Source organism: Pristiophorus japonicus, chromosome 14 (assembly GCF_044704955.1).
Source record: "Pristiophorus japonicus isolate sPriJap1 chromosome 14, sPriJap1.hap1, whole genome shotgun sequence".
In the NCBI taxonomy this organism is placed as follows: domain Eukaryota; kingdom Metazoa; phylum Chordata; class Chondrichthyes; family Pristiophoridae; genus Pristiophorus; species Pristiophorus japonicus.
Genome location: NC_091990.1, coordinates 104871905 through 104895682, shown reverse-complemented (window position 1 = coordinate 104895682; position 23778 = coordinate 104871905). Strand labels below are relative to the sequence as shown.

General features: G+C 48.1%; 1 protein-coding gene across 4 annotated transcripts in view; it reads left to right on the top strand.

The window, feature by feature from the left end:
• Positions 1–23778, top strand: part of phrf1 (PHD and ring finger domains 1) — a 165930-nt gene that overhangs the window by 72872 nt on the left and 69280 nt on the right. For all 4 annotated transcript variants that reach the window (XM_070899434.1, XM_070899433.1, XM_070899431.1 and 1 more), the window contains exons 5-7: positions 9812–9895; positions 10463–10584; positions 19735–19826. In XM_070899434.1, coding sequence (XP_070755535.1) covers positions 9812–9895; positions 10463–10584; positions 19735–19826 — 298 coding nt within the window. The remainder of the gene's footprint in view (positions 1–9811; positions 9896–10462; positions 10585–19734; positions 19827–23778) is intronic.

Genomic DNA, 23778 nt, shown 5'->3' with positions numbered 1-23778 from the left:
TTCAGTTACAAACTTTAAGATCACTTACAAACTTTTAAATTTGTAAATTTACATCACTTACAAAAAACTTTTAATTTGAGAACAGTTGCAATCAACAATAATAATAATAACAGCAGCAGAAAATCCCTCCTATCTCTCCTCCACCTTATTCTAAGACCATCCGCTGCGCTTGGTCTTGGTGACTTCACCCCTGCTCGCAGGCGGTGGTGCAGCGTTTCTCTGGTTAGTACCAAGCTTATTCTTTCGAGCATCTCTGGGTAATGCGGACCTCATGATAAGAACATAAATAGGAGCAGGAGTAGGCCATTTGGGCCCCTCGAGCCTGCTCCGCCATTCAATAAGATCATGGCTGATCTGATATAATAGGAGGCGTGGGCAGGCGGTAATGTGGAAGGCCCGGCTTGAGCCTCTTCAGAGGTTGGTCTGGGGATTGGAGTGGGAGTGACAGTTGATTCCGTCAATGGCTGCCGGATCTGGGCATGTTCCCTTATTGCAGCAGCTAACTCTTGACATTCCCTTCCTCGTGCTCGGACAGCGTCTCAACTACCTGCACCGTTCCCTTCTTCATGTTCACTGGCAGTGTATCAGCTACCTGCGACATTCCCTCCCTTATGTGCCCGGACAGTGTTTCCATTTCTCGTTAGAGTATTGTTACTTCTCCCGACTGTCCCGATACCTCATCATCCACCCCACTGATGGTGTCCAGGAGTGATCGCGTAGGGTCAATGCTCTCCGCACCCATTGCCATCATCTGAACTACATCTGTTACATCCTGCACCTCAGGAGAGCACTGTCGAGCTCTGTTTCCCTTCCTCGCCCTGGGACCCGCAGCCTCGGACTGTGTGAAACCATGGAATGTCCCAACACTCGTACCACTCAGGAAAGGGGCTGGCATCATTGGGTGGCACCTGCACCTCCTCCAGAGTGAGTACAATAGTGGCAGCTTCATCCTTCCCCTGCCTCTCACACTCACCCCCATGCTCTTGGTCTGGAAGGTGGATTGGAAGATGTTCTCCTCTTGAGGCTCGTCCACATCTGAATCATATTCTGCGTTGGCCTCAAGTTCTGCACAATATAACAGAATAGACAAATGGTTAGCAGCAGAGGAGGGGGCAGGGTGGCATGAGTAGGCTCACACAGCGCAGGCAGCATGCTCATTTGAAGGACCGTGATGAAATGATAGCACATTGCATGAACCGAAGCATAGCTGATGGAGACAACCCCATGAACCGAAGCATGGCTAGCCCGTGCAGTACTTTTAGCAAAGCCAGAATGTGGAATTTGCAGGACTTACCCTCTCCCTCGAGTGTGGACCCAGCTTGTGCAGTGGTGGTTGCTTTTCTCCAGGCAGGACCCATCAAAGCAGTGACCCTATCTTCCAAGGGTGTCAGTGGGTACATATTTGCCTGGCCTCCTCCTGTTCAAGTTCTCTCTGTTTTGTTGTGTGCACCTTCCTCTGCAAAGATGAAAATATAACTTTTTGGAGAGGGTATCTTTCTGCTGGGTGGGATATGCAGATGGTCACATTTACAATTGCAATTCCAGTGAATAAATGAAAATATTACTTACACTAACTACTTGACCAAGGTCCTGCCACTTTTTGCACTGGCCTCCAGACCTCAGGGTGGTCACCATTGCACAGTAATCTTCTGCAAGTTGGTTCCAGCGATTCTTCATTTCTTTGGGTGAAACTTTTATGTGACCTCTGCTGGTGTCCAACTCGTGCCATCTGGCCTCAGTTATAATAACTAGTGTCTCCACTTCCTCTTGTGAGAAATTCTTGGTCCTTGAGCCATGCTGCATATTGCAGCTCTGATTTTTTTTTTCCCCCACTGAGAATTAAAGTTCTCAGAGTTCTCACACACAACTGGCTCTTTAAAAATGGCCGAATGCAGACCGGGAGGTGTACTGGGCATGCGCGCCAATAGCAGTCATGTAAAAAAACTAAAAAAACATTTCTGCGTATGTGCAGAAGGGGCCGACACCCGAAGCTAAAGGACAGGCTGCGAGGCGCCAATTAAAAAAATTAGAATGGTGAAACTTCCAAGTTAATTTTTTTTGGAGTAGCCGGGGCCAAAAAAAACAGCGTAACTTTTGAAATATGACAAAAAACAACATTGGGGAAAATTGAGCCCATAATCTATTTTCTTCCTCTTTATTATTTTTTTAGTCATCCATTGTTGGTTTCTAAAATTTCCCAATCTTCTAGCCTACCACTAATCTTTGCAATATTGTATGCCTTTTTCTTTCAATTTGATACCATCCATAACTTCCTTAGTTAGCCACGAATGGTTCATCCTTCTCGTAGAGTCTTTTTCAATGGAATATATCTTTGTTGAGAATTATGGAATATCTTCTTAAATGTTTGCCACTAGTTTTCTAGTCTTACCCTTTAATATATTTTCTCAGTCCACTTTTGCCAACTCTGTCTTCATACCTTTGTAATTGCCAAGTTTCTCACCCTCAAAATGAATGTTGAAATGATATCGTGCTATGATCACTCTTCCCTAGAGGATCCTTTACTATGAGATCATTAATTAATCCTGCCTCAATACACATTATCATATCTAAAATAGCCTGTTTTCTGATTGGTTCCACAATGTATTGCTCTAAGAAACTGTCCCAACTACACTCTATGAACTAGTCTTCAAGGCTATCTTTGCCAATTTGATTTGTCCAATCTATATGAAAATTAAAGTCGTCCACGATTATTGCAGTACCTTTCTTACAAGCCCCACTATTTCTTGATTTATACTCTGTCCTACAGTGTTGGGTGACCTTTAGACTACTCCCACCAGTGACTGCTATTTTGTATCTCCACCCAAACTGATTCTACATTTGTAATCTATTGCTCTGTTAACAAAGCCAAGTATCCCATATGTTTTTTAAACAATTTTATCAACTTGTTCTGCCTCCTTCAAAGATTTGTGTACATACGCCCCCAGGCCTCTGTTCCTGCACCCCCTTTAAAATTGTACCATTTAATTTATATTGCCTCTCATTCTTCCTACCAGAATGCATCACATCACACTTCTCTGCGTTAACATAAGAACATAAGAATTAGGAACAGGAGGAGGCCATCTAGCCCCTCGAGCCTGCTCCGCCATTCAACAAGATCATGGCTGATCTGGCCATGGACTCAGCTCCACTTACCTGCCCGCTCCCCATAACCCTTAATTCCCTTATTGGTTAAAAATCTATCTGTGATTTGAATACATTCAACGGGCTAGCCTCAACTGCTTCTTTGGGCAGAGAATTCCACAGATTCACAGCCCTCTAGGAGAAGAAATTCCTTCTCAACTCTGTTTTAAATTGGCTCCCCCGTATTTTGAGGCTGTGTCCCCTAGTTCTAGTCTCCCTGACCAGTGGAAACAATCTCTCTGCCTCTATCTTGTCTATCCCTGTCATTATTTTAAATGTTTCTATAAGATCACCCCTCATCCTTCTGAACTCCAACGACCCAGTCTACTTTATCATCATAAGGTAACCCCCTCATCTCCGGAATCAGCCTAGTGAATCATCTCTGTACCTCCTCCAAAGCTAGTATATCCTTCCTTAAGTAAGGTGACCAAAATTGCACGCAGTACTCCAGGTGTGTCCAAGTCACATTTGGAAAGAGGTGACATGATAGGTCCAAGTCAGCATGGATTTGTGAAAGGGAAATCATGCTTGACAAATCTTCTGGAATTTTTTGAGGATGTTTCCAGTAGAGTGGACAAGGGAGATCCAGTTGATGTGGTATATTTGGACTTTCAGAAGGCTTTCGACAAGGTCCCACACAAGAGATTAATGTGCAAAGTTAAAGCACATGGGATTGGGGGTAATGTGCCGACGTGGATTGAGAACTGGTTGGCAGACAGGAAGCAAAGAGTAGGAGTAAATGGGTACTTTTCAGAATGGCAGGCAGTAACTAGTGGGGTATCGCAAGGTTCTATGCTGGGGCCCCAGCTGTTTACATTGTACATTAATGATTTAGACGAGGGGATTAAATGTAGTATCTCCAAATTTGCGGATGACACTTAAGTTGGGTGGCAATGTGAGCTGCGAGGAGGATGCTATGAGGCTGCAGAGTGACTTGGATAGGTTAGGTGAGTGGGCAAATGCATGGCAGATGAAGTATAATGTGGATAAATGTGAGGTTATCCACTTTGGTGGTAAAAACAGAGAGACAGACTATTATCTGAATGGTGACAGATTAGGAAAAGGGGAGGTGCAACAAGATCTGGATGTCATGGTACATCAGTCATTGAAGATTGGCATGCAGGTACAGCAGGCGGTTAGGAAAGCAAATGGCATGTTGGCCTTCATAGCGAGGGCATTTGAGTACAGGGGCAGGGAGGTGTTACTACAGTTGTACAGGGCCTTGGTGAGGCCACACCTGGAGTATTGTGTACAGTTTTGGTCTCCTAACTTGAGGAAGGACATTCTTGCTATTGAGGGAGTGCAGCGAAGGTTCACCAGACTGATTCCCGGGATGGCGGGACTGACATATCAAGAAAGACTGGATCAACTGGGCTTGTATTCACTGGAGTTCAGAAGAATGAGAGGGGATCTCATAGAAACGTTTAAAATTCTGACGGGTTGAGACAGGTTAGATGCAGGAAGAATGTTCCCAATGTTGGGGAAGTCCAGAACCAGGGATCACAGTCTAAGGATAAGGGGTAAGCCATTTAGGATCGAGATGAGGAGAAACTTCTTCACCCAGAGAGTGGTGAACCTGTGGAATTTTCTACCACAGAAAGTTGTTGAGGCCAATTCACTAAATATATTCAGAAAGGAGTTGGATGTCGTCCTTACTACTAGGGGGATCAAGGGGTATGGCGAGAAAGCAGGAATGGGGTACTGAAGTTGCATGTTCAGCCATGAACTCATTGAATGGCGGTGCAGGCTCGAAGGGCCGAATGGCTTACTCCTGCACCTATTTTCTATGTTTCTAAGATGGACTCCAGCATTTTAAAACAATCACTATCAATAGAGATAAAGTATTAGGCAAACTAATGGGACTGAAGGTGGACAAGTCCCCTGGACCTGATGGCCTGTATCCTAGGCTCAGTGGCTGCAGAGATAGTGGATGCATTGGTTGTAACTTACCAAAATTCCCTGAATTCTGGAGAGGTCCCAGTGGACTGGATATAGACCAGTTAGCCTAACATCTGTCATTGGAAAAATGCTAGAGTCCATCATTAAGGAAGTAGTAGCAGGACGTTTAGAAAATCATAATGCAGTCAAGCAGAGTCAGCATGGTTTTATGAAAGAGAAATCATGTTTGACAAATTTGCTGGAGTTCTTTGAGGATGTAACAAGCATGGTGGATAAAGGGGATCGAGTTGATGTTGCGTATTTGGAATTCCAGAAAGCATTTGATGTGCCACACAAAAGGTTACTGCACAAGATAAGACCTCATGGGGTTGGGGGTAATGTATTAGTGTGGATAGAGGATTGGCTAACTAACTTAAAACAGAGAGTCAGGATAAATGGGTCATTTTCAGGTTACAAACTGTAACTAGTGGGGCCTCAACTATTTACAATTTATATTAATGACATGGATGAAGGGACCCATTGTAATGTAGTCATATTTGCTGATGATACAAAGATAGGCGGGAAAGCAAGTTCTGAGGAGGACGTAAAGAATCTACAAAGGGATATAGATGGGCTCAATGAGTGATCAAAAATTTGGCAGATGGAATATAATGTGGGAAAATGTGAGGTTATACATTTTGGTAGGAAAAATAAAAAAGCAAATTATTATTTAAATGGGGAGCGATTACAAAATGCTGCAGTACAGAGGAATCTGGGGATTCTTGTGCATGAAACACAAAGTTAGCATGCAGGTATAGCAAATAATCAGGAATGCAAATGGAATGTTGGCCTTTATTGCAAGGGGCATAGAGTATAAAAATGGGGAAGTCCTGCTCCAGTTGCACAGGGCATTGGTAAGACCAGACCTAGAGTACTGTGTACAGTTTTGGTGTCCTTATTTAAGGAAGGATATACTTGCATTGGAGGCAGTTCAGAGAAGGTTCACGAAGTTGATTTCTGCGATGAAGGGGCTGCCACATGAAGAAAGGTTAGGCCTATACTCATTGGAGTTTAGAAGAATGAGAGGTGATCTTACTGAAACGTATAAGATTCTGAGGGGGCTTGACAAGGTAGATGCAGAGAGGATGTTCCTCCTCATGTGGGAATCTAGAACTAGCAGACATAGTTCAGAATAAGGGGCCGCCCATTTAAGACAGAAATGAGGAGGAATTTATTTTCTCGGTGGTGAATCTTTGGAATTCTGTACCCCAGAGAGCTGGGGAGGCTGGGTCATTGAATATATTTAAGGTGGAGATAGACAGATTTTTGAATAATAAGAGAGTCAAAGGTTATGGGAAGCAGGCAGGGAAGTGGAGCTGAGGCCAGGATCAGATCAGCCATGATCTTATTGAATGGCAGAGCAGGCTCGAGGGGCCAAATGGCCGACTCCTGCTCCTATTTCTTACGATCTTATGTCCAGGTCATTAATATGTATCAAAAAAGAGCAATACCGAACGCTGAGGAACACCACTGTATACTTCCCTCCAGTCTGAAAAACAGCTCTACTTCACCGCTACTTTCTGTATCTGTTGTATGAAGGGAGGCACTAAAGGATTTAAATTTAATGGCAAAAGGCAGAATAATGCTTACTAAGGCACATGTTGATTTAGTTTCCTTTGTGCAAGTTCAAGATTTGCCAGCTTCAAGCAACATTAGAGATCAGGAAAATACTTATTTTTTCTCAACTGGATAGTGGATGTGTGGAATAAAAACAGAAAATGCTGGAAATACTCAGCAGGTCAGGCGGCACCTGTGGAGAGAGAAACTGTTATCCGAGAAACCTCTGTCCCCCCATTTTCCAGACAGCAGCTGATGTTGATGCTGCCATTTCCATTAACACCTTTTCTACACCCACCTTTTTGTTTCTTTACTTGTCCCATTACTATCTCCTTTAGCCTTGCACCATCATCCCTCTTGTCATTTAATCTCTTCTGCCTTCCACATTATCACAGACCTTCCCTTTTGTTATTTCCTCCCCATTCCCTGCCCATGCACTTGCTCAAAACCTCTTACATCTCTAACTTTCTCCAGTTTTGACGAAAGGTCACCGACCTGAAACATTAACTCTGTTTCTCTCTTCTATTTCACATTCCCTTGACACCTTTAACAAGGAACCGGATCGATTGAGAAGGGGGATGTTGGGTTGTATGGATACTAACTATGACCGAACTCTGTTGTATAACATCACCAATATATTGGTGCTTGGATCGGATGTTAGTGTAAATCAATGATTTCTCAAGCTCCTGTTTCAGGACCATCTGTTACTACTTAAAACATCACTGACAGGCATTAGCTGATTTGTTGTCTGGTGTATTTTATACATTCAAATAAAATTATACATCTCTGGCACTCCTGATCAATTGGGAGTGTCTGTCCCCAACCTTGGATAGTATTCTCAGCAAGACGGGAACAGCAGCATAGTGGTAATGTTACTGGACTAATGATCTGGAAACGTGAGTTCAAATCTCACCACAGCAGCTGGGGAACTTAAATTCAGTTAAATAAATCTGGAATTGAAAAGCTCGTACCAGTAAAGGTGACCATGTAACTACCGGATTGTTGTAAATTAATGACCTTTAGGGAAGGAAATCTGCCATCCTTACTTGGTCTGGCCTAAATATGACTGGATCCACAGCAATGTGGTTGTCTCTTAACTGCCCTCTGGAATGGCCCAGCGAGACACTCAGCTGTCAAGGCGGCAGCTCACCACCTTCTCGAAGGCACTTGGGGATGGCCAATAAATGCTAGCATTGCCAGTGACGCCCATATCCTGAGAATGAATTTTAAAACAAGAGAGTGATGCCTGATGTATAATCAGCCAGAGATGATTATTTTCATGCTTGCACCCCTCAATATTTTCTAGAATGATTTGGAAAAAATATGACCCTCCATGTCGAGAGTGTCAGCAGTAGGTAGCACTCTCGCATCTGAGTCAGCAGGTTATGGGTTCAAGCCCCACTCCAGTGATGTGAGCCCATAATCCAGGCTAACACTCCAGTGCAGGAGTGAGGGGCAATACTGAGGGGCTGCACTGTTGGGAGGGGCAGTACTGAGGGGACTCTGGACTGTCAGAGAGGCAGTACTGAGGGAGCGCTGCACTGTCGGAGGAGCAGTACTGAGGGTCACTGCACTGTCGGCGGAGCAGTACTGAGGGAGTGCCGCACTGTCGGAGGGGCAGTACTGAGGGAGCGTCGCACTGTCGGAGGGGCAGTACTGAGGGAGCACTGCACTCTTACATAAGAACATAACATAAGAAATAGGAGCAGGAGTAGGCCATTTGACTTCTCAAGCCCGCTCTGCCATTCAATAAGATCATGGCTGATCTGATCCTGGCCTCAGCTCCACTTCCCTGCCTGCTTCCCATAACCCTTGACTCTCTTATTATTCAAAAATCTGTCTATCTCCACCTTAAATATATTCAATGACCCAGCCTCCCCAGCTCTCTCGGGTACAGAATTCCAAAGATTCACCACCCTGAGAAAATAAATTCCTCCTCATTTCTGTCTTGAATGGGCGGCCCCTTATTCTGAAACTATGTCCCCTAGTTCTAGATTCCCCTATGAGGAGAAACATCCTGTCTGCATCTACACTGTCCAGCCCCCTCAGAATCTTATACGTTTAAATAAGGTCAGCTCTCATTCTTGCTCAACCTTTCTTCATATGACAACTCCTTCATCTCAGGGATCAACCTCGTGAACCTTCTCTTAACTGCCTCCAAAGCAAGTATATCCTTCCTTAAATAAGGAAACCAAAACTGTACACAGTACTCCAGGTATGATCTTACCAACGCCCTGTACAGTTGTAGCAAGATTTCCCTACTTTTATACTCCATCCCCCTTGCAATAAATACTTGCTGTACCTGCATGCTAACTTTTTGTTTCATGTACAAGGACCTCCAGATTGTACCGCAGCATTTTGTAGACTCTCTCCATTTAAATAATAATTTGCTTTTTTATTCTTCCCACCAAAGTGTATAACCTCACATTTTGCCACATTATACTCCATCTGCCAATTTTTTGCCCACTCACTTAGCCTGTCTATATTCCTTTGCAGACTCTTTGTGTCCTTCTCACAACTTGCTTTCCCACCTATCTTTGTGTCATCAGCAAATTTGGCTACATTGCACTTGGTCCCTTCATCCACGTCATTAATACCGATTGTAAATAGTTGAGGCCCCAGCACTGATCCCTGAGACACCCCGCTAGTTACAGTTTGCCAACCTAGAGGTGCCGTTTTTCGGATGAGATGTTAAGTCCCTCCTGCCCTCTCAGGTGGATGTAGAGGATCCTACGGCACTACTTAAAGAAGAGCAGGGAAGTTCTCACTGATGCCCTAGCCAGTATTTATCCCTCAACCAACATCACTAAAAAAAAAACAGGTTATCTGATCATTATCTGATTGCTGTTTGTGAACCCTTGCTGTGCACAAATTGACTGCCGCGTATCCTACCTTGTGACAGTGACTACCCTTCAAAAGTACTTCATTGACTGTAAAGCATTTTGGGACGTCCCCGAGATCCTGAAAGGCACTATTTAAATGCAGGTTCTTACTTTACCTCGCACATGCTGGAAACGCAGGTATTGGTGAAGGCGTGCATATAAAGCCACCTGCCATGTGGTGATAAGCATCTATAAATTCAGTCATAAACTTTCAAAGCATATTGATGAACCCGCAACTTTGCAAAGAAAAAGGAAATGCTATGATGGTTTTTAAAATGTTATTTCTCAAACAGAATGCCAATTCCTGTCCCGTTGATCGAATCGTCTTTAAACACATCTGTGTTCGCACACATTTTGGAGGGACAATTTTGAAGAAGGTGAGTTGGAATGAAAATTGTTCATTGCGGTGTTAAGTATTTGCAAAAAATGAAGGAGATGTTTATTCTTCTCCAGTTAAGCATGGTGGTGTTGCGGTTGGAAGGGTGCGGGGCTGTGTCCTGGGTGGCAGTGATCCTCTGGTACTTCACACAAGTGTCTGTTCCTTGCGTGCGATCCTGGACGGTGAATGTCGTGAGGGCATCATGGGTGAGGCTGACCTCACCAGGCACACTGGTGTGCACAGCTCCAGCTCACACCACTGCTTAGCAGTGATTCCTGGGGCAGCGAGGCCTGGCGAAACTACCCTTGCTACAATGATGCACGTTTATATTGTGCGGGTGAATCTGGCGCAATGACCAGTGGTGTTACTGCCAACGGTGCCCCACACACACACAGAACAGGCGCCCTAACACAACGCACAAACCAATGAATGGGCATGACAGCTCAGCCTGTTGTGGTCTGTGTGGCTCGGTGTCACATCGCTGGTGCAGCTGAGTCATGGTGGGGTGGTGCTTTTTTCAGATGATCAGACATTTTGCTTCTAAGAGCTCGAATTCCTTTTGAAGGTTCCAGTCCAGAACCCTAATAAAGGCAATGAAGAGGAGGAAGAGGACGTGACAAACTGTGAGGTGTGTGGACGAAGTGACCGGGAAGATAGCCTTCTCCTCTGTGATGGTTGTGATTCGGGGTATGTAACCAGCTGAACGCGATGCTAATCTAAAAACTCTGCTTGGAAACAGTGGCGATTCCTTTTATTGCTTTTATTGCAATGGCAATCTATTGTTCGATCATCAGCGCATCCAAACATTAGCTTTGTATTGGAAGGAAAGTGGACGGCTACCTGGGGAGCCACTTCCCTCCCTGTTCTCTTTTGTGGATCTTTGTATGAATAACTCCCGAACTAACTTCACCCTGATTGAACTGTCAAATCAAATCATGCAACTGGAGACAGTTACAGAGAGATTAATGAATAAAGGCCCCATACAGATCACTTGGCCTTGGAGCACGTCTCCTGGCCAAGCGTGAATCATCTTTAGAAGGTTGCCAGTCGCTGCTGATGCTGGGTCAGAGGATGCAATGAACCAGGATGCAGCAAGGCCACAGTGTTAGCTTAGTGGTTGCAACCTGTAACTACAGCATACAGACAGGGAATTCCCATTCTGACTAATTACTGGTTCTTCAATGTCAAATGTTGAGTTGAAAAGCTTGACTAAAAACCATTACAGCAGGAAGAGAAGAGCAGCTAGGGAATGCACGCACATACCCAATTTCTAATCAATTTTTAGTTGATGTGCAAAAGTGTTTGACACGGAGAATCGAGCCCTGGTGTAAACTTCAGCTGATGCATTGGGGTGGGGGGGCGGCGGTGGATTTGAATCAGTATGCGCCAATGTAAGGTGTCCCATTTTAAAAATCATGCATTCCATCCTTTGTGAATTTTCATGATGAATTCCTCTGGCCACATTTCTAATGGAAACTGCCCTGTCAACTTGCCATGCTTACTTACACTCTACAGGTATTGCACTCTGCAGCTAGTGATTGCAGATTACAGGGGGCAGGGGTGGGGGAGTGATTGCGGGGCGAGGGGGGAGGGGAGTGATTTGGGGGGAGGGAGGGAGGAGGGGAGTGATTGCGAGGGGGGGGTAGTGATGGCGGGGGGGTGGGGGGGGGGAGTGATTGCGAGGCGGGGGGTGGGGGGGGGAGTGATTGCGAGGCGGGGGGGTGGGGGGGGAGTGATTGCGAGGCGGGGGGGTGGGGGGGTAGTGATTGCGAGGCGGGGGGGTGGGGGGGGAGTGATTGCGAGGCGGGGGGGTGGGGGGGGAGTGATTGCGAGGCGGGGGGGTGGGGGGGGAGTGATTGCGAGGAGGGGGGGAGGGGCGTGATTGCGAGGAGGGGGGGAGGGGCGTGATTGCGAGGAGTGGGGGAGGGGAGTGATTGCGAGGAGGGGGGTGAGGGGAGTGATTGCGAGGAGGGGGGTGAGGGGAGTGATTGCGAGGAGGGGGGTGAGGGGAGTGATTGCGAGGAGGGGGGTGAGGGGAGTGATTGCGAGGAGGGGGGTGAGGGGAGTGATTGCGAGGAGGGGGGTGAGGGGAGTGATTGCGAGGAGGGGGGTGAGGGGAGTGATTGCGAGGAGGGGGTGAGGGGAGTGATTGCGAGGAGGGGGGTGAGGGGAGTGATTGCGAGGAGGGGGGGAGGGGAGTGATTGCGAGGAGGGAGGGGAGGGGAGTGTTTGCGAGGGGGGGGAGGGGAGTGATTGCGAGGAGCGGGGGGGAGGGGAGTGATTGCGAGGAGCGGGGGGAAGGGGAGTGATTGCGAGGAGCGGGGGGGCGGGGAGTGATTGCGAGGAGGGGGGGAGGGGAGTGATTGCAAGGAGGGGGGGAGGGGAGTGATTGCGAGGAGGGGGAAAGGGAGTGATTGCGAGGAGGGGGAGGGGAGTGATTGTGAGGAAGGGGGAAGGGGAGTGATCGGGGGGAGGGGAGTGATTGCGAGGAGGGGGGTGAGGGGAGTGATTGCGAGGAGGGGGGTGAGGGGAGTGATTGCGAGGAGGGGGGGAGGGGAGTGATTGCGAGGAGGGAGGGGAGGGGAGTGTTTGCGAGGGGGGGGGAGGGGAGTGATTGCGAGGAGCGGGGGGGAGGGGAGTGATTGCGAGGAGCGGGGGGAAGGGGAGTGATTGCGAGGAGCGGGGGGGCGGGGAGTGATTGCGAGGAGGGGGGGAGGGGAGTGATTGCAAGGAGGGGGGGAGGGGAGTGATTGCGAGGAGGGGGAAAGGGAGTGATTGCGAGGAGGGGGAGGGGAGTGATTGTGAGGAAGGGGGAAGGGGAGTGATGGGGGGGAGTGGAGTGATTGCGAGGAGGGGGGGAGGGGAGTGATTGCGAGGAGTGGGGGGAGGGGAGTGATTGCAAGGAGGGGGGGAGGGGAGTGATTGCGAGGAGGGGGGTGAGGGGAGTGATTGCGGGGAGGGGGGTGAGGGGAGTGATTGCGAGGGGGGGGAGGGGAGTGATTGCGAGGGGGGGGAGGGGAGTGATTGCGAGGGGGGGGAGGGGAGTGATTGCGAGGAGCGGGGGGGAGGGGAGTGATTGCGAGGAGCGGGGGGGAGGGGAGTGATTGCGAGGAGCGGGGAGGCGGGGAGTGATTGCGAGGAGGGGGGGAGGGGAGTGATTGCAAGGAGGGGGGGAGGGGAGTGATTGCGAGGGGGGGGGAGGGGAGTGATTGCGAGGGGGGCTGATTGCGGGGCGGGGGTGGGGGAGGAGTGATTGATTGCGAGGAGGGGGGAGGGGAGTAATTGCGAGGAGGGGGAAGGTGAGTGATTGCGAGGAGTGGGGGGAGGGGAGTGATTGCGAGGAGTGGGGGAGGGGAGTGATTGCGAGGAGTGGGGGGAGGGGAGTGATTGCGAGGAGGGGGGGAAGGGGAGTGATTGCGAGGAGGGGGGGAAGGGGAGTGATTGCGAGGAGGGGGGGAAGGGGAGTGATTGCGAGGAGGGGGGGAAAGGGATTGATTGCGAGGAGGGGGGAGGGGAGTGATTGCGAGGAGGGGGAGGGGAGTGATTGCGAGGAGGGGGGGAGGGGAGTGATTGCAAGGAGGGGGGGGAGGGGAGTGTTTGCGAGGGGGGGGTGATTGCGTGGCGGGGGTGGGGGAGGAGTGATTGATTGCGAGGAGGGGGGAGGGGAGTGATTGCGAGGAGGGGGGAGGGGAGTGATTGCGAGGAGGGGGGAGGGGAGTAATTGCGAGGAGGGGGGAGGGGAGTGATTGTGATGAAGGGGGAAGGGGAGTGATGGGGGGGAGGGGAGTGATTGCGAGGAGTGGGGGGAGGGGAGTGATTGCGAGGAGGGGGGGAGGGAAGTGATTGCGAGGAGGGGGGGAAGGGGAGTGATTGCGAGGAGGGGGGGAGGGGAGTGATTGCGAGGAGGGGGAGGGGAGTGATTGCGGTGGGAGGAGGGGAGTGATTGCGGTGGGAGGAGGGGAGTGATTGCGAGGAGGGGGGGAGGGGAATGATTGGGGGGGGGGGGAGAGTGATTGTTAGCAGGGTGGGGGAGGTGATGGGGGTGGGGAGAGGAAGGGGAATGATTGCACCCCGAGGGGGGGGGGGAGGGGTGGGGGGAGTGATTGATGGCAGCGTGGGGGGGCACGCGGGAAGAGGGGAGTGATGGGGCTGGGGGGGGGAAGAGGGGAATGATTGGGTGGTGGGGGAAGAGGGGAGTGATGGGGGCAGGGGGGGAAGAGGGGAGTGATGGGGCAGGGGGGGGAAGAGGGAAGTGATGGAGCTGGGGGGGGGAAGAGGGGAGTGATGGGGCGGGGGGGGAAGAGGGGAGTGATGGGGCGGGGGGGGATGAGGGGAGTGATGGGGCGGGGGGGGATGAGGGGAGTGATGGGGCAGGAGGGGGGAAGAGGGAAGTGATGGGGCGGGGGGGGGAAGAGGGGAGTGATGGGGCGGGGGGAGGGAAGAGGGGAGTGATGGGGCGGTGGGGGGGAAGAGGGGAATGATGGGCCGGGGGGGTAGAGGGGTGTGATGGCACGGGCGGTGGAAGAGGGGAGTGGTGGGGCGGGAAGAGGGGAGTGATGGGGCGTGGGGCGGGAAGAGGGGAGTGATGGGGCGGGGGGGTGAAGAGGGGAGTGATGGGGCGGGGGGGTGGGGGGAAGAGGGGAGTGATGGGGTGGCGGGGGGGGGAAGAGGGGAGTGATGGGGTGGGGGGTGGAGTGATTGCATTGTGACACAGGTACATGCCATTCTAAAAGTGGGCGTGGATATTAATATTGGAAAGGTTGACGGGATGTGCGCGCAGGTGCCCGATTTTTAACATAGATTGATGTGTTAGTGGAGTTTGTCTCACGGAGCAACCTGCTCAATAATACAGCTGGCAGTCGCATGCAGTTTTGCATAATTTGTGGAAATAAGCGATTCAAGGCGGAGCTTTGCTGCCCAAAGAAAGTTGAGATGTGATAACTTTGGGTTTTATCTTCCTTGGTATATATTTTTTTATTTAAATGGCCACTTGTTTACAGTAAGGCTTTAGTAAAATGTTTTTCTGTAACTTCAGAAAGGAAAATATACACTGGTACATCTTTTGTGACTTCTCATAGTGACATATTTGGGGATAACAGAATTATACAGATGTAATAGGAACATAAGAATTTAGGAGCAGGAGTCGGCCATTCGGTCCCTCGGGCCTGCTCCTCCATTCAATAAGATCATTGCTGATCTTTGACTTCAACTCCACTTTCCCGCCCGATCCCCATATCCCTCGATTCCCCTAGAGTCCAAAAATGTATCTATCTCAGCCTAGAATATACTCAACAATTCTGCATCCGCAGCCCTCTGGGGTAGAGAATTCCAAAAATTCATAACCCTCTGAGTGAAGAAATTCCTTCTCATCTCGGCCTTAAATGGCCGACCCCTTCTCCTGAGACTGTGCCCCCTGGTTCTAGACTCTCCAGCCAGAAAAAACAGCCTCTCAGCATTTAACCTGTCAATACCCCTCAGAATATTTTATGTTAGATCACCTCTTGTTGTTCTAAACTCCAGAGAGTAGAGTCCCAATCTACTCAATTTCTCCTCATAGGATAGCCCTATTATCACAGGAATCAATGTAGTGAACCTTTGCACTGCCTCTAAGGCAAATATATCCTTTCTCAGATAAGGAAACCAAACCTGTACACAGTACTCAAGGTGTGGTCTCACCAAAGCCCTGTACAATTGTAGTACGACTTCCTTGCTCTTGTAGTCGAACCCCCCTTGCAATAAAGGCCAACATGCCATTTGCCTTCTGAATTGCTTGCTGTACCTGCATGCTAATTCTGTGTTTCCTGAACGAGAGCACCTAAGTCTCTGAATACCAACATTTAATAGTTTCTCACCATTTAAAAATTATTGCTTAGCCCCTCGAGTCTGGTCCATCATTCAATGAGATCATGGCTGATCTGTATCTTAACTCCATCCACCCAGTTTGGTTCTCTAACCCTTAATAAGGGTTGTGGGGAGTGGGCGGGTAAGTGGACCGGAGTCCACGGCCAGATCAGCCATGATCTTGTTGAATGGCGGAGCAGGCTCGAGGGGCTAGATGGCCTACTCCTGTTCCTAACTCTTATGTTCTTATGTAATACCCTTACCCAACAAAAATCTATCAGTCTGTTTTGAATTTTCCAATTGACCCAGCATCCACAGCTTTCTGGGGGAGAGAGTTCCAGATTCCTACCGCCCTTTGTATGAAGAAGTGCTTTCTGACATCACCTCTAACCGGCCTGGCTCTAATTTTAAGGCGATGCCCCCTTGTTCTGGACTCCCCCCACCAGAGGAAATAGTTTCTCTCTATTTACCCTATCAACTCCTTTAATCACCTTAAACACCTCAATTAGATCTACCCCCCTAATCTTTTAAAGTCGAGGGAATACAAGCTCAGTCTGTGCAACCTGTCCTCGTAATTTAACCCTTTTAGCCCCGGTATTATTCTGGTGAATCAGTGCTGCTCCCCCTCCGAGGCTAGTACATCCTGAACTAAACGCAGTGTTTCAGATGGGGTCTGACATCATTGTCTGGGAGGGGTTGTACCAATTGAGGTTTGTGCTGTTCTTCTTGCATCAGCTGTTTATGTTAAGATTTCAATGGAGGGAAATTCTTTGGTAAAAACTTTGCAGTATTTGGCTCGAAAGAAATGGGGCAACTGTGAGTGTCTTCAAGTAACCTCTAAGTGATGAGATAGAGGTAACGATGGGTAGTGAAGTATTGGTCAATATCTCTACTAATAAATAATAACTGTTTTTTGTGGAGTTTATTTGGCATTTTTCCTTTAACTATAATCATCAGTCTTCTGTTAGTAGTATTGAAGTTTTATAAGGCAGTGTGTTAGTAGCTTTAAAAAATCTATTTCATCCATATATCTTGCATTGAGAAAGTCCCAGGATTGAAAATGACAGACCCGAGTGACAAGGAACAAACCCCAATCCATTTTAATATCTAATGTTCCTTGACATTGCAACACGGCCACCTCTGTAGTGCCACCAGGGACAGTAAGAAACCATATCCCTGGCTGCCTTATTTGCTGGATGTGGACAGTCTGATCACGCAACCTATCTATACAGCCGCACAGGGTAGCTCTGCCACGACCGTCTCTCAACATTCCCTGACGCCGGGACAAGCGTCTGCCTGGAAATGAAAGCTGCGATGTTTGCCGCGAGATTCTGCACAGGCACTTGTATCTGTTGTCAGTGAACTGAAATCGGCTGTGGCAACGTAAATGGGGTGAGCTCCAGTGCAATGGGGGTCCCAATACTTTGAGTATAAGGAGTTATTATGAACTCATTGGGAGAGCAATCTCAAACTAATCCCACTGCCCCACTCTCTCCCCATAGTCCTTATCAATCCACACTAACCCCACTGCTCCCCTCCCTCCCATAGATCTGCATTAATCCCAAACTAATCCCACTGCCCCACTCTCTCCCCATCGCCCTGTATCAATCCCAAACTAATCCCTCTGCCTTGATCTCGCCCCAGAGCCCTGTATCAATCCCAAACTAATCCCACTGCCCCGCTCTCTCCCCATAGCCCTGTATCAATCCCAAACTAATCCCTCTGCCTTGATCTCACCCCAGAGCCCTGTATCAATCCCAAACTAATCCCACTGCCCCGCTCTCCCCATAGCCCTGTGTCAATTCCAAACTAATCCCACTGCCCCGCTCTCTCCCCATTGCCCTGTATCAATCCCAAACTAATCCCACTGCCCCGCTCTCTCCCCATAGCCCTGCATCAATCCCAAACTAATCTCACTGCCCCACTTTCCTCCACATAGACCTGTATAAATCCCAAACTAATCCCATTGGCCCTGCACTCTCCCCATAGCCCTGTATCAAACCCAAACTAATCCCACTGCCCTGCGCTCTCCCCATAGTCCTGTATCTGCTTCAAATGTTTATAACATTTTCTCTTTGAAGATGCAAACTAAAGGGGACATGAAGTGAAGGATTTGAGTATTGCCAATGTGGAGGTTTATTTATTTTTTGATGCATTGGGTGAGTTCATAAGAGAATAGCCAGTTACATGATTCAGGATTATGTGATGCAAAGGTAAGCTGAAGGAACTGAGCTGGTCTTTCAATGGAGAACAGATTAAGATGGGACACGGTCCAGCTCTATTCAGTGACCAGAGGCAAGGGTAATTTGAAACTAATAGAAAAGCAAAATACTGCGGATGCTGGAATCTGGAATAAAAACAGAAAATGCTGGAAATCTCAGCAGGTCAGGCAGCATCTGTGGAGAGAGAACAGAGTTAACATTAATTCTACTTCCTCTCCACAGATGCTGCCTGACCTGAGATTTCCAGCATTTTCTGTAATTTGAAACTAAGCAGGTTATGTAACTTCAACCATAGAAAAAGATAATATGAGTTTGAAGTTAACAAGCCTCAAGTTACTAAGATTGAAAGCTTTGCTCACCACACCAAAGTGTGGTGGATATCGAGAGTAGACATAGCAACAGGAGTAGGTCATTCAGCCCGTTGAACCTCCTCTGCCATTCAATGAGATCATGGTAATTGTTCCCTCTAATTATTTTTGGATGCGTGGCCCCTTTAACAGGCTACGTGGCCCTGTCAGATTTACGCGCATGCGGGTTTTTTCCATTCAGCAGCCAGTGACTGACCTGCACGGGACCGCCAGACTACTTAACGGGAACATTAATCACAGTCCATCTGTACCTCAACTTTTGCAACATAACTCTTGTTAGCGAACAGAAATCTATCGATTTCAGTCTTGAAAGTTTAATCCAGGAAAAAGAGTTATCGCGTGACAATCTGCCGTCTTAAACTGGGCTGGATTAATATCTGGTTAAGGTTGGGATTGAAAGGTGCCTTCAGAATCTGTACTGAACATCATTCAGGAACTCTTGCCTGGTCGATGCTACTTTCTCTGGTTTATGGAGGGAAGTAGCCTCCCTTCCCCCACACCACTACAGCAACAGATCCTGTATATAAAACACTGGCTCGTTTTATACTCAGCTAATGGATGACCATCTGTTCATTGCTGCTGGTTAATTACGGCCATGGTTTTTTTTCATTCATTCTCGGGATGTGGGCGTTGCTGGCAAGGATGGCATTTATTGCCCATTCCCAAATTGTCCTTGAGAAGGTGGTGGTGAGCCGCCGCCTTGAACCGTTGCAGCCCTTGTGAAGGTGCTCCCACAGTGCTGTTGGGGAGGGAGTTCCATGATTTTGACCCAGCGACGATGAAGGAACGACCGATATATTTCCAAGTCAGGATGGTATGTGTGACTTGGAGGGTGTTCCCATGCACCTGCAGCCCTTGTCCTTCTAGCTGGGATTGAAGTCACATCCTGGTAGATTTTTCCAGTGGTTGATTAGTGCCCTGAATGGAGTGTAGATTCGAGGGAATGAGCTAGCTGGGCAGAATGGCCCTCTTATCAGTGTTCCCGCTATAGGTCCCGCGCAGCCCGAGACTGATTTCTCAAATGGGAGATTTCACACGCAGAATTTTGAATTGGCTGCGCAGCCCGTTAAAGGTACCACGCACCCAGAAAGAAATTCAGGGGAACATTGCCCTTCATCACTCTTTACTTTCAACGCTAATTGTGTGGGTCATGTGTAGGGTTCAGTGTTGGGCTTCCTGCCTTGGAGGTCCCCGGTGAGTTATATAAATAGCAGTTCCCTCAAATTGCAGAAAGCAAGTTCTGTAGCTCTGTATTTGAAGTTATACACTTGCTGGAAAGCATTTGGTGCTTATACTTTGTGAATTACTCTGTTCTTTAAAGTTCTGCTTTTCTGCATGCTGCACTTGTAACCGTTCTGTATTGGGAGTAACTTGCTGATTCAAACTATGTCACCATTTTGTTTCAGGTATCACATGGACTGTCTCAATCCTGCCCTTCATACTGTTCCAGTGGAAGAATGGTTTTGTCCAGAATGTGCTATTCACAATCCCACACCAGGTAAGTAAAAATAGCCTCATTATCGAAGATATGCCTCCTTAAATATCAAACTTGTTTGCTGAGTTGTGTGTGGAATGCATGCGCAGAATATATAATATATTTAGGGTATTGTACTGGTTATGGTACTGGACAAGCAACCCAGAGGCTGGTAGTTCAGCTCCCACCGCTCTAGTGGTAGGTGACCAGCGGAGGGGGCTAGAGGTCACGGGGCCTGGTGGTGAGTTGATGGATGATCAGTGGAGTGGTCAGGGAACCTGGAATGGTGGGTATTCAGCAGAGGGGGCTAGAGGTCACGGAACTGGAATGGTGGGTGGCCAGCGGAGGGGGCTAGAGGTCATGGAGCCTGGTGGTGAGTGGGTGGATGGTCAGTGGAGGGGCCAATGGTCAGTGAGCCTGGAATGGTGGGTGGCCAGCGGAGGGGGCTAGCAGTGGTGGACCCTGGCAAGTGGGCAGACTGGTGGGAGTGGGGCACTTTGTCTAGCAGCAGCAAGGTGTGTTCCCAAGGGCAGGTGCATGGGCTGCGGGCAGCTGAGAGGCCTGTGGGATGAAGCACTGTTTGTGGGGTGGGGGGGAGAAATGGAAGAGGTTGTGATGGCAAGTCCCAGGGAGCGGTCAGCGACAAAAACATTTATAAATTACTTTAATTTTACTTAGAAACATTGTCACTTAGCTATACCAACACGACTGCTGCCTAAAAAATCTTATTGACAAAGTAGATGCAGGGAGGATGTTTCACCTGGCTGGAGAGTCTAGAACCAGGGTCATAGTCTCAGAATAAGGGGTTGGCCATTTTAGGACTAAGATAAGAAATTTCTTCACTGAGGGCTGTGAATCTTTGGAATTCTCAACCCCAGAGAACTATGGCAGCTCTGTCATTGAGTATATTTACGACAGAGTTCAATAGATTTTTGCATAATAAAGGAATCAAGGGATATGGGAATAGTCTGGGAAAGTGGAGTTGAGGTCATGATCTTATTGAATGATATAGGCTGGAAGGTTCGAATGGCCTACTCCTCCTATTTCTTATGCTATACTGCTCCACAGCGATTGCCAGTGGCCAGAGCCTGCAACTGCATGCAGATCCAACCCTTTTTATCGTATTCGCACCTACTGTACCATATATATCTATACTGCTGCTCTTTTAGCAAAGAACAAACTTGCATAGCTCCTTTCACCACAGGACATCCCACAATGTTTCACAGCCAGCTAACTACTGCTGAAGTATAGTCACTGTTACAGGGAAACTCAGCAGCTAACGTTACGTGACATTATCAATTGAAAACTACATACATCGGCGCTTAACAGTTAAATGTAGACCCTTTTTTAATAGGCTTTCCATTTCAGATACGTAAGAACATTTGAGAACACAGGAGGAGGCCATTCAGCCCCTTGTGTCTGTTCCCCCAGTCAATCTGATCTTGGCTGATCTATCTCTTGACACCATTTAGAACAGCACAGAAGGAGGCCATTTTGGCCCATCGTGTCTGTGCCGGCTGACAAAGAGCCGCACGGTCCTCGGTCAGCAGCCCTGAAGATTACATATAAACCTATGAACAATGGCAAAAAGGTAAAGAACACCCAGCCCAACCAGTCCGCCCCACACAACTGTGACACCCCTTACACTGAAACGTTTTGCACTCCACCCTAACCGGAGTCATGTTTTGAGGATGTAACTAATAGAGTGGACAAGGGAGAACCAGTGGATGTGGTGTATTTGGACTTTCAAAAGGCTTTTGACAAGGTCCCACACAAGAGGTTGATGTGCAAAATTAAAGCATATGGTATTGGGGATAATGTATTGACATAGATAGAGAACTGGTTGGCAGACAGGAAGCAGAGAGTCAGGATAAACTGGTCCTTTTCAGAATGGCAGGCAGTGACTAGTGGGATGCCACAGGGCTCAGTGCTGGGACCCCAGCTATTTACAATATACATTAATGATTTAGATGAAGGAATTGAGAGTAATATCTCCAAGTTTGCAGATGACACTAAGCTGGGTGGCGGTGAGAGCTGTGAGGCGGATGCTAAGAGGCTGCAGGGTGACTTGGACAGGTTAGGTGAGTTGGCAGATGCAGTATAATATGGATAAATGTGAGGTTATCCACTTGTGTGGCAAAAACATGAAGGCAGAATATTATCTGAATGGTGGCAGATTAGGAAAAGGGGAGGTGTAACGAGACCTGGGTGTCATGGTACATCAGTCATTGAAGGTTGGCATGCAGGTGCAGCAGGTGGTGAAGAAGGCACATGGCATGTTGGCCTTCATAGCTAGGGGATTTGAGTATAGGAGCAGGGAGGTCTTGCTGCAGCTGTGCAGGGCCTTGGTGAGGCCTCACCTGCAATATTGTGTTCAGTTTTGGTCTTCTAATCTGAGGAAGGCTATTGAGGGAGTGCAGCGAAGGTTCACCGTATTGATTCCCGGGATGGCAGGACTGACATATGAGGAGAGACTGGGCCTGTATTCACTGGAGTTTAGAAGAATGAGAGGGGATCTCATAGAAACATATAAAATTCTGACAGGACTGGACAGGTTAGATGCAGGAAGAATGTTCCCGATGTTGGGGGAGTCCAGAACCAGGGGTCACAGTCTAAGGATAAGGGGTAGGCCATTTAGTACCGAGATGAGGAGAAACTTCTTCACTCAGAGAGTTGTTAACCTGTGGAATTCTCTTCCGCAGAGAGTTGTTGATGCCAGCTCATTAGATATATTCAAGAGGGAGTTGGATATGGCCCTTACGGCTAAAGGGATCAAGGGGTATGGAGAGAAAGCAGGAAAGGGGTACTGAGGTGAATGATCAGCCATGATCTTGTTGAATGGCAGTGCAGCCTTAGGGGGGCTGAATGGCCTACTCCTGCACCTATTTTCTATGTATGTTTCTATGTATGTGATCTCCTCGGAGAGGCAAAAACCAGATAAAAACCCAGGCCAATTGGGGAAAAAAGAAATCTGTGAAAATTCTTCTCCAACCCATCCAGGCAATCGAAACTAGTCCAGGACATCATCCTCGCCGTATTCAATTCCCTGCAGTACTTATCATCGTATCTGCGCCAGCCAACAAGGGGTTATCCAGTTTAATCCCAATTATTAGCTCTCGGTCCCTAACCCTGAAGGTTACGGCACTTTAAGGGTATATCCAAGCACCTTTTAAATATGGTGAGGGTTTCTGACTCCACCACCTTTCCAGGTAGCGAGTTCCAGACCCCCACCACCCTCTGTGAAGAAGCCATCCCTGAAATCCCCTCTAATCCTTCCACCAACTACCTCAATGCTATGCCCCTTCGTAATAGACCCCTCCACCAATGGAAATAGGCTCTTGTTATCCACTATATCCAGGCCCCTCAAAATTTTGTACACCTTAATGAGGTCTCCTCTCAATCTCCTCTGTTCCAATGAGAACAAACCCAGCCTATCTAATCTGTCCTCATAGCTAAGATTCTCCATTCCAGGCAGCATCCTAGTAAATCTCCTCTGTACCCTCTCCAGTGCAATCACGTCCTTCCTGTAATATGGCGACCAGAACTGCACGCAGTACTCCAGCTGTGGCCTTATCAAAGTATTATACAATTTAAGCATAACCTCCCTGCCTCAGCCAATAAGGGCAAGCATTCTGGATGCCTTCTTAACCTCTTTATCCACCAGGCCTGCTACTTTCAGGGATCTGTGGACAAGCACTCCAAGATCCCTCTGTTCATCTATACTTCTAAGTGGCCTACCGCTAAATGTCTATACCCTTTCCTTATTAACCTTCCCAAAGTGCATTACCTCACACTTCTCCGAATTAAATTCCATTTGCCACTGCTTTGCCCACCTGACCAGTAGATTGATATCCTCCTGCAGTCCATCCATCAACCACACAGCCAATTTTAGTGTCATCTGCAAACTTCTTAATCATACTCACTATATTCAAATCTAAATCATTGATATATACCATAAAAATCAAGGGACCCAGTA